The 11,202-nt window shown below is 40.5% G+C and overlaps 1 protein-coding gene and 1 long non-coding RNA gene across 3 annotated transcripts; one reads left to right on the top strand and one right to left on the bottom strand.

Moving 5' to 3' along the window:
• Window positions 1-769: 769 nt before the first annotated feature.
• LOC121718971 lies at window positions 770-3,893 on the bottom strand. Its single transcript, XR_006034061.1, has 3 exons — window positions 3,564-3,893; window positions 3,147-3,204; window positions 770-2,827 (listed from the first exon to the last, which is right to left on the bottom strand). It is a non-coding gene; the product is annotated as an uncharacterized LOC121718971 (long non-coding RNA).
• Window positions 3,894-7,237: 3,344 nt separating this feature from the next.
• ptmab (prothymosin alpha b) lies at window positions 7,238-10,979 on the top strand. 2 transcript variants are annotated; one of them, XM_042104438.1, is made up of 5 exons: window positions 7,238-7,391; window positions 9,651-9,716; window positions 9,832-9,916; window positions 10,117-10,202; window positions 10,306-10,979. In XM_042104438.1, the coding sequence occupies exons 1-5, from the start codon at window positions 7,347-7,349 to the stop codon at window positions 10,348-10,350; spliced, it is 327 nt and encodes a 108-aa protein (XP_041960372.1). In that variant the 5' UTR covers window positions 7,238-7,346; the 3' UTR covers window positions 10,351-10,979. The 2 variants fall into 2 exon arrangements, with proteins under 2 accessions (XP_041960372.1, XP_041960363.1); XM_042104429.1 differs by having other exon boundaries at window positions 10,114-10,202.
• Window positions 10,980-11,202: the final 223 nt, after the last annotated feature.

The raw sequence follows: 11,202 nt of genomic DNA, 5'->3' as shown, positions 1-11,202 counted from the left end.
GAATTGTAAGGCATTACACTACGTTTACATTACTTTCACCAAAATAACAGAAAATATATGGATTTGGTGTTCTCAATAGATCTTCATGTGTTCAATGCAGCTCATTACATGGCAGGAGGTGATGTGGTATGGCATAATGACTGAGCTAGGCTTAAGGCTAACAAAAGAACAATATAATGGTTGCAGTTATGGCTCATGGGACAATGTAGGCCCCAAAGGCCAAAGGTCGCTCACAACTTAATATCGTAAAATATAGCCATAGTGAAATTGTATGTTGACTTTAAATGGTTCTCATCATTGCTGGTTGCCTTTCCTTCCACTTACAGTGGTGTAGACTTAATGCAAATAGTTTGAGAATAATGGCTACGATCTTTGTCTGTAAAAGCAACATTTTAGTTATTCTCACTGCTTGAAATGAGAAGTATAGCCTAACCATGTTAGATCTGTTGCATGAATGGCAGAGATAACTCAAATTCCCTTTCTCTAAACAAGGCAATCAAATTCCAGGACCAGCATAGATGACTTTTTTTAATTCTTGGATAATCTTCTCTGGTGCTAATTGAGCATTTCTCAATTTTGGATTAAAAAGCAAAGTAACTTCAGTTACTGAGAATTGTACCGAGTAAAATATTACTGAAATTGTATTGGTAATGCCTTACATTACTGCATTACAGCAAAAAGCAATGCATTACTGTAATTACATTACTTTTTTAATGCATTACTCCCAACACTGGTGTGTGTGTGAGAGAGAGAGAGAGAGAGAGAGAGAGAGAGAGAGAGAGAGAGAGAGAGAATGAGTGAGAGGGTGTGAGTGTCTGCATACTCTGGGTTTGTGATACAAAACTACAAGCATAGAACATTAAACCACCAGTATTTTTCTCTTCCTGTATAAATTATTGTTTTGATGATGATCTCTTAAGTATAATACTGTATTTGGGCTTCAATTAGCTGATTAGAGAGTAATCACACACACTAGTCCACTTGATTTCTCTGTGTAATAGTGAATAAAGGCATCGAGTTGAGAACTTGGTCTAACCATACAGAGTAACTAGGATTTTCTTTAAACACCAGGACAATGGTGCATTTCATTCACTCAAACAGTACATAACAGTGTTAATCCTTCGCACCAAACCCCTCCTCTGCCAGTCACTTATTGTGTTTTGGGTTCAATATGTCGGCTTAATGACAGTGCAAAAGGCCGATGCAGAATGCCATATTCAGATGCCAGAGCCATATTCACTTAACCACAGCTGAGGAGGGTGCAGCAATACCTATGACATAGTAATCTGAGGCAAACTGGTGAAATTATTACAGTACCAAAAATTGTATTGTATTTTGTAAATACCCAACTTTAAAATGTGTCCCACACTCTTTTAGAACAGTTCGAAATGTATAATGTCAGCAAATGTGTGATCCAGGAAGTATGTATTTAGAAACAGAGAAATAGCTTGGCGTAGACACTTCCCTTTCAGCTCCTGCATTTGGTAATTCACTGTTCCTGGTTATAACATAAATCCCCAGCAGACCACTGAAATACACGTGTGAAGCTCTACTCTTCCTCTGAGGCAAATACTGCATGGAGTCTTGTTGACATCACAAACAATGACTGGTTTATGAAACATCAATGATTTGTGCCCTTAAGGAAAAAATAGAAATACAAGAATTGTGGCATATATGTCAATTTCATTCACATGTATGCGTTTACTGCCATAATGAGGAAACAGCTTCCCATGGTGTGTTAGGTGTGATCACATTTAGATAAAGTGGGGCTCAATTGTATCTCTGATACATAGGTTGTTAAGGTGAACCAGAGAGTAAGAGAGGACAGATGTGATCCAGTCAAGAGGATAATGGGATCTCGGGTCTGTACCATATCAGACCTGCCCAGTGGAAGATGGAGCTGCAACCAGCTGTCCAGCTCCAAGCATCACCGCTATGTCTCAGCTCCAAGCATCACCGCTATGTCTCAGCTTATCTCCCAGCCCATCAAGAATAGGCCACACCTGTTTCAACAATCTACAGACATTTTATTTTTGCATTTGTGTTAGGTTGACCTCCACAGTCCTTTCATACAGGCACTTTTGAATTTCTCCCCAAAAATCCCATAAATAATGTATTTCTGAGATCACTATCTCCTAAAAATACATTATCAGATCTGACATTTGAGAAACATTTCACATCAGGGTTACACTTAACATTTAATTGGCTCTTTTGAAATTACAATCTTTCACTGACATCGTTTTTGACATCTCTCTTTAAGATTTTTAAGTAAGCGATGACACATTTGAAAATATGGGAAAGTAATGCACATTACAAGATTTATAATGCCAATATGCACCAAATTGTATCTCTCAGTTACAGATTATTCTTGTTGAGAAAATCAAGGCGCTATGGTTTGAAAGTGAAGTTTCACATCCTACGCCTGACAGTAATGATCATTTAACCACAGAATAAGCGTGTGACAATCATTTACTTGAAGTAAACATATGGCCTTACCTTAAATGCAACAACAGCAGAGTGAAGAGAGATTCTTCAAGTGCAGCTGGAATGCCACTGTCTGTGTTTGGGTGTGTTTGGGAAGTCTCTGGCTACTAACCACTAACTGAATTAGCTCTGTGACTTCTGTGGTTTTATATGTTGAGCTGGCCACATGCTGGTTTTCCCCTCGTCTCACACAGTGAACTTCAGCGCCATCTAGACACTCCTCCACTTGAGGTATTTTCCCTCCATTTCAGAATGATGCATACCTCTGAATAACAAACATGATTCAGGATGCCAGCTCTGACGGGCTGACTAAATGTGGTCTCGCAGTTCATCCTGTAAGCCACTGATATGAGAAACAAACACAACAGTGGGTAGGTTTTAGTTCTACAATAATGTGACCAAGTTTGAAGGAGCATGTCTGCTCAAAGTGTGTCATAGGATGGCCTGTAAAGAATAACGTCCTACTACAAAAAGTCCACGTGCCCACATAAAAAATTCTGAGTATGCTATGAAAATGGCTACCGTGGCACTTTTCTGAATATAAAATACAGGGACAGTTAATCATTAACAGCAAACACTGGGAATTTGAATTAACTCGCATCAAGATACTGAACAAGCACAAAAGTTTATCAGCTGTCATCCCTGTTCTCTACCTTCCTTACCTCAAGGGGTTTTTGACAAAACATGTATCCACATTCCTACCTTCACGTCTGGAATGAGCTGAAAGAGCAAAGGAGTAAAGTTCCATGTTTTAGTAGTGGGTATGGCATCTAAGGTAAACAGTGATGTTTAATACGTTCGAAAACATATCCTTTGAGTCATTAGCATGGGTAATACATTACGTGATACTTGCAATTGTACTGACAAGAGTTGCGATTCACTGTCAAATATGTATAAAAACTATTTGTATAACCTATAAATATTGCCTTAATCTACTTTGCACTTCTGGTTAGATGTAAAACTGCATTTCATTACTCTGGTATTTTACTGGCACTGCAACAATATAGTTGAAAGTCTTCATAATGCAAAACCTGGATAACTTTGATACATATGATAAGATTGTGATGCCCTTTTCTTACCAAACACCGGGAGGAGGATGGGTGCAGTTGCTCTGATTGATGCTTTGCCATATGAATGATCCCATCCTTGATCCCTATAACTCTCTGTTCAGAGGTGTAGAAAACAACATGAGGTAGAGGTATCATAGTGTGTTATTACTCATTTCTAAACTCATTTATGGATCCACCCACCCTGCCTAAACTGCCAAGCCAAGTGCTCAACTCAACTGGTTGTAGTCTCACAAACATGCCGTTATCTTCCCAGGAGCCCCCCCCCCCCCCACACACACACACACTGTAGGCTATATTAGATGTCATGTGACAGACATGTATGCTGTTATACTAGTTTTACTGTAAATGTATTATTTGAATTAAATTGTAATGTATAATGGTTATATGATAATAATCCTTTAAAGAAAAACAGTATCGGATTTCTATAAGGTGTTAATGAAAACAATGGCTCCCGCATACTGTTCACTGATGTTTGAAAAAGGGGAGGGGGGGGGGGGGACGTAAAATGTTGAACGTTATGTCCACACACAGGAGTTGGCTGTTTCATTCAAGGTCCTCTACTTGGCACATACCAGTGACAACCTTCCTCCTGCAATATTTACTCTCTCTCTCTCTTTCTCTCTCTCTCTCTCTCTTTCTCTCTCTCTCTTTCTCTCTCTCTCTCTCTTTCCCTCTGCCTCACTCTCATGTAATGTTTAGATTATTTCTGTGTAAGATCTTCATTTTAATTATGAAGATTTGACGATGATGAACCCCTTCAACTTACCAGCCATTTAAAAGGAAGTAGTCAACAGATAGCTCCATCTCTCAAACTTTCTGCTTCCTCTTCATGAGATGAAAAACACAGATGTGAACCCATACTTACTGTGTACATGAGATTTACATACATCTAATCCTGTGCACCCCTACCTGTCTGTATGTTACATTACATTACATTACATTTGGCTGACGCATTTTTAGCCAAAGCGACTTACATATGTCAACTATATTACAAGGGATTACATTGTCCCCGGAGCAACTTGGGGTTAAGTGCCTTGCTCAAGGGCACAACGGTGGAAGCCGGGAATTGAACCGACAACTTTCAGGCTACTGCACGCTAGCCCAGTTCCTTAACCACTACACTACCACCGCCCACCGTATGTGTAAAACACTGAAAACCACTAAACAATTTACAATCTTCTTAATCCACTGGTTACAAGGTTTATAAAGTATAAGTCATAAAGATCACAAACACACACACACACACACACAATGGCATGTGTGATACAGCACTGGTCTGTATGAGAACATGGGTGAGACTGAAAATGCTCCTTGCATCTGGCCAGTGAACTTGCAGCATGGGCTGTTCACACCTCCTCCATCTCCCTGGCAGACCCGTCCCACGGTGTGGTGTGGTGTGGTGTGGTTGAGATGTGGGTAATCTCTGCAACTCTGCAGGTTCTTCAACTCCATCAGAGTGACAGCTTCTCATATGCGTGGTTGTTCATTGCCTACTCATGAGGAAGTGTTCTGTGTGTTGTAGCATTTCTTGCACGAGTCAGACTGCCCATGGGCATTGCATGGCAAGAAGGAGAGGTTGGAATGCAGGGCATTTACACACTGGTTCATAATTGAAGATAAGATGGACATTTATTGTTTGATTGATTTATTATGACCAAAGAACCTGTTGGTACTTGTTGGTATTTGTTGGGACCCTCATAAAGGGTTCACATTTTGTTTGGATGTGTTGCTGATCGGATCATGAATGGCCACAGCAACTAAGAGGAATGACCAAAGAATCTGTTGGTAGCCTATTTGTTGGTAGAAAACCCATCATGAGTGTGGTGGGGATGGGTCTGGCATGCCAGACACCACTCATAAGCCTTCTGGAAGTGTCTTGGGCCTAATTCAACAAACGCACTTTGTTGGTGATTCTGTTTTGGACGGTAAATGGTTGTTGATTGGCTGCTGTAGGAAATCCCCTACCTATAGCAAGGAACACCTCTCTTGTCTAAAATGCATTTACTATCAGTGACCTATATCTAAGTATTTTAGAAAGTTTAATATATTGCCATTTTCTTTGGTGCATGCAGTTTGGTCGCTGTCAAGACATTTTGTGAGACTCAAAAAGAAAGGTTACAATTTGTAATCTACTCCACTATTTAGTCAGATTTAGACTATGTGACTAAGTCGGTGTGTGTATGTGGGTATGTGAGTATGTATCAGTATGAGACAGAACAAGAGACAGATGCTATGATTCTGGGAAGCCGACTCACACCTTGCCAAAAGTCGTATTGTGTTTTTACATACTAATTTGAAATTAGGCACACCTGGTTTGCTCTTCACCTGTGCATTCGCAGCAGGAAACATTATGCCCTTGCTGTAAAGCCGATAGCTTATGCTTTTACCCTCTGATCCATTAATATGCGTTAGTGTGGTTGTTGGTAGGTCCGCGCAATAACGATGATTTAGAAACACTTCTCGTTATCCTTTTATTGGGTTAAAATTAGGAGCAAAACACGGACACTGACCTCAAACTAAAATCTCCACTTGTCAGACTTGTCACGTCTGAGCCATGTACAGATCCAGTTTCCAGGATTTACGGGCTACTGTAGGTCCCCTTTTGGTTGATGTACATTCTACCCAATAGCAGTGCGCAAAGCGTCAAATCTCCGTTTACTCGATTTTCCCACCAATCAAAGGTGGGGGATGAAAACATACCGTCACCGAAGTAAAATTTGAATGTAGGTTATGATGAAGAGTGCTTCTATCTCCTCCCCCTTGGTCTGAACCGGTTGCATCAAGTGCTTTGTCCGCGCCATATGTAGCCTACTGCTAGGACAATTATCAATTAGATCTGCCTAAGCTTAATTTGGCCCTTTAGGTTCATTGTCGTCTAGTAGGCTAATCGCTACTCACTCGCGTGTTTTAACGTATCGAAAACGATATGTAAATTATTTTACTTTAATTAAAAGATACGAACGTTTTGACCCCTTTCTTGTTTTTGCCTTGCTTTAGGCTTACAGCAAGGAATAGTGTGGTTGTGAGTAACGCATCTGTATTACGGCTGCTGGTTGTAACTATGACTTTCCTGCGCCCGTGGGCTGCATTTTACGCATCGAGGAGACTTTCATTCCAAATTGACGGAAAGGGGAGGGGCTGTAGTCTGGTGAAGACTGGATAAAAAGTACGCGCCTTCCGCGTAGCCCACGGAGTGTTTTTATACATATACACAATTTCCGTTGTAAATACCATAGTTAGTGATTTCTGAATTGACCGCAAACTATCTCCAACTACTTGACGCGAGCTCACTCTTCAAGAATAGTTTTGGTTAAATTGTGACACCAATCATTACAAATAGACGTGACATCGTTAATGTGTTATTATTGGTTGCTGCTTAAATGCAGTGCAAACTGGCATTCGATGACTTTTGGAAGTCTTTGTCGAAATAGTCTCACCAATTCAAGTGGAAATTGGGTCTAGATATTGGTGAAGTGGAAATTTGTTTTAACTATTGAGCTACGTCTTTGGCAACGGTCAAACGCGAAGGAGATTGTTGAGAGAGGTGTGTCATCTTGGTTTGGAAACACTATCCATTGTTCCACTTCAACGCGTACGAAACACACCTATTTGGGATTTCTGACCAACCATGTAGATCTCACTGCCTTTCCACCCCGCCCACTAATCTATATTAAAGCCTCCTCCATCGCATGCTGAAAGCACGGCCACATTAACAGTGATCTACAGCGGGTTGCTTGTGGATTATACTTTTGTTTTCGGTGTCCTGTATCATACTAAAATTTAACATAAGCCATGGCAGACACAAAAGTAGACTCCGCAACTGAAATCTCCGCCAAGGTAAGGCTTCTAACACAATATCGGTTTTTCCTCAAATAGAGGAATTTTGAAGGGTTCCGTAACACAGATTTTATCCGAGCCCTATTCTATAATTGCGATAAACTGGAGAGGATACTTGCGAATTTTCAGTCACATTTGGCTTCGAGATTCATGGAGAGAACGCAGTTTTGCGCTTAAGTCATTTAAACAGTCTAATGGTCTATTTATTCATTGTAACTATCTTGCTCCTGACATAGCGTACAACCCATTCGCTTGCTTTCATTGTCCGTAGTGTAACAGTCTGCGCGGGTTCTTTGTTTATACAAGCGTGTCGGGTGTTCTTAAACAGCAACGCTGCTGATTTCAGTCTTGTCAGATGTACTTCTTGTGTGTTTATGTGATTTAGGCCTGCCCTTGATTGCCGCGAATATGAATTATAATAGCGTTATGATTGAGACGGCGTGTAGCTGTTCTTTGTCAAACTGTTTCCAGCATCGAGACTAGGAGCCTATTGCTGTTGTAATTTCGGCTGTCGGCACTGTTTTGACTATCGGTCACGAGAATGTATATGTACACTGCCAGAATTATGGCATTATTTGGAATAAATACGGCTGTTAACTCGAAAAGCCGCGATGCTTGGAAAGATGGACAACTTTTGCCGGTTTTCCCCGGCCGTGACTGAAGCCCACAGCCTTGACATGATTGATGCGCTCTCATCCCCCTCATACTCATTCGTTTTGACTTGGGCATTTCGGCTTTGATGTAGATGTCTGTAAATGGTACCCAACATCGGTTAATTTAAAGCACGGTAACATTCGTTTGCGCCGTAGCCATAGCACAATCACATTTCACAGCTTCGTAGCGCTATTCGTGTGGCTACACCATTAGGATGCCTGACAATTACAGAATGAATCGGAACTGGAGCCTGAAGGCTCCGCTGGAGCGCATATCTCTTAACTGATGAGTGCTTTTAATAAAACAGAAAAAAGATGAACGGAAATCAGGTTTTTGGACTACATGCGCAATTGCTTGAACTTCACAGTGTAGCCTACGTCCGATTTATTTGAGCCAAACCAGTTTAGAAGGGGAACTGTACACTACTGCGAATAAAATAAGATTGTAAATGTGACCTGTGCGATATCTGAGGAAGGACGCTAATCACCACAAACCTGAACGCGTAAAACAGCCGAGTCGCGAGTGCTATTTTCGTAATAGTACCTCTTGTCTCAGCGGGTGGGCTATATCAAAAATGACCTTATCAACTAAACATTAACCCTTGAGTAACCAGCTGCTCGAAGCGAAATGTTGTCTCGTAGCGGAACGATAATGGGTAGGCTTAATCAATAAATATCCAAATTAACAGAAGTCACGACATACCTTTTCCGACATACGATAACCCATAATTTAAATGGCTATATAAATCATTTATTCACTCAAGTTAAGAGTACTTATGTAGGACCCACTGTATTGTTGGCTAATTCAAAGAGACGGCACCACGCGAGGGAGCTTATAAACGGCTTAAAGGCTAAAGATTAAGCTATAGGCTATAAAAGAATTGATTAAAACCATTTGGTCCGCATATGAATATACCACGCTATAAATAGAAGATGTGTTGTCACCTTGAAAGCTTTTTCATTATTAGGCCAGGCTTCGATCGTTTAATATAAAGTTGTTTTGGGTAGCCTGCTCGAGTGATTTAAATTAAATGTTGTCTGCGCGTCTTATATGGGCGCGTTTATTTAGGTCGCAAGTTTGTGCGGCCATGCTTTGGTCCCATTGTTTCGGAGCTCGTTCTCAATCAACCTCTTGCTGGTTCTGCATCAGAGTGCCCCGTTGTGGTATTTAAATAAATTATTCGGGTACGCTGGGAGTTGCAGTGTTTTCCCCGGGCGTGTCTTCGTATAAGCATATGGTGCTCACAAAACTCTCCGAACTACAATACCCATGGTATCTCAATATCAAGGTATCAGATTACAAAGCATTAAGCTCGGTTGAAGTAGGCGGGAATCGGAATTGAAGCATTGAGTGGCACCAGGCAAACAGCCTTCCTAGCCAATAAGGAGAGTCCCTGTTGTGTGAGATTCCTCCCCCGCCCTCCTCGTGTGGAGGGGGCGTGTTATCAACGTCACAGATTAGGTCTAAATCGAGAATAATTGCAGCGTATTATCCCTTCCTTTAACTTGTAATGATACACAAAGAAATAGTTTGGTTATACCCTCTTGTACACCGTCAGCCTTACTCAAGACCCATGGGGATTTTTTGTGTTTGTGTTTTTCACAGGATTTGAAAGAGAAGAAGCTCTTGGAAGAGAAGGAGAATGGAAAGGATGCTGCTACCAATGGAAAGGTGAGGTCCTTTGGATATGTTCAGTATCCTGGACTTGTAAACCAAATTCATTTTTAAGGTCAAATGGTGAATGGAAACCATCCCATTAGTAAGTTAGTTACTTTTTCCCTAAAAGGAGAATGAGGAGAATGGCGAGCCAGAGGTAGATGATGAGGATGATGAGGAAGTGGATGAAGAGGACGAGGATGAAGACGGAGAGGGTATGTATAAATGTTTTCGATGTGATGCATTAACTTTTGCAATATTTAGTTTTGGCAAATGTTCATCCTGGCTGTAAAGATACAATATGAAAATGTCAAGAGAAACACTTTTTTTTAAATGGATAGAATTGAAGTAGATAGTCTCAAAAGTAATCATTGTTGAGGATTGCCTAAGATTTTGTATTCTTTCCTTCAAGGAGATGAGGAAGACGATGACGATGATGATGACCTTGGTGGTGGCACAAAACGAGCAGCAGATGATGATGACGATGATGAAGATGATGAGGTAGGGGACATTCACTGAACATAACCTGAATGAAGATATTTCAAGTTGCAGGGCCTCACCTCATTGTTTGACTTAAAACATATTTGTCACTTTCCTTCAACAGGATGAAGTAGACCCCAAGAAGCAGAAAACTGATGACGACGACTGAAGCGCTCTTCCGTCCCGCTGAACTGTTCGAAGCCTCTTCAGTTCCACGGTTGGGCTTGAGGACAGAACTCAGAAAAGACATAAAACATTAAAATAAAAAAAAAAAAACATGAAAACATGGTCATCATCAAGCAAGTTCACCATCCGTGCTCAATCAACCCGACTGCAAATTTTTCTCCAGGGAGAACCACGACAGATTCCAACAAGTGTCTCGACATTCTGAACGGCAAACATAAAACTGAAATTTGTTTGTATTTTTATTTACATTTTATATTTTTGTACATATTGTTATGAGGTCAGCCACTTTATCATGATCTCCTGTGACCAAATCGGTGCTTCTGTATGAAATATACCTTGTTTGACCATGTCTCAGTTTCAACAGAACATGTACAAATCAGCATTGAATTCAGAGCATTCCAGTAAATTTTATGTATGAACCTTTTTGTTGTACCATAACTAGTTGCACCATAACTAGTTTTTTTTTTGTTTGTATGAGAGGGGTTGGGCCAAAGAAAAGGAGTTACTTTTCTTGTTTTGTGTTCTTTTTTTGTCAGCAGTTTTTGTTTAACCCGGTCCTTTTTAATGTATGTGTGAAGTTTGTTGTTCAACAATAAACCTTTTATTTTGTGAGTTGTACAAGATGTTGACCTTTTTTAAAAAGGGAGTATTGTGGCTGGTGTTTTTCTCATCACTTCAAGTACTGTCTGGAAGATGAAGAGTGGAGAAGGTCCAGTCTTGGCAAACTTTGAGTTGTCTTGGAGGCATGGTGCTAGTTCTTACAACTTCCTTTTAGAATTCTCCTGGCTACAGTTCTTCACATGGAATTCCATGTTCACATTTTATTTTTAGGTTT

Source organism: Alosa sapidissima, chromosome 1 (genome assembly GCF_018492685.1).
Source record: "Alosa sapidissima isolate fAloSap1 chromosome 1, fAloSap1.pri, whole genome shotgun sequence".
NCBI classification, from domain to species: domain Eukaryota; kingdom Metazoa; phylum Chordata; class Actinopteri; order Clupeiformes; family Clupeidae; genus Alosa; species Alosa sapidissima.
Note: the sequence above shows the minus strand (reverse complement) of the source record. Positions and strands in the feature narration are given on the sequence as shown.

Bases quoted from the DNA above. Each gene is read 5' to 3' on its own strand.
- ptmab (XM_042104429.1), top strand. From the start codon at position 7,347: ATGGCAGACACAAAAGTAGACTCCGCAACTGAAATCTCCGCCAAG. The intron at 9,917-10,113 runs GTATGTATAAAT...CTTTCCTTCAAG, and splicing joins CGAGGATGAAGACGGAGAGG to GAGATGAGGAAGACGATGAC. The intron at 10,203-10,305 runs GTAGGGGACATT...TTCCTTCAACAG, and splicing joins ACGATGATGAAGATGATGAG to GATGAAGTAGACCCCAAGAA.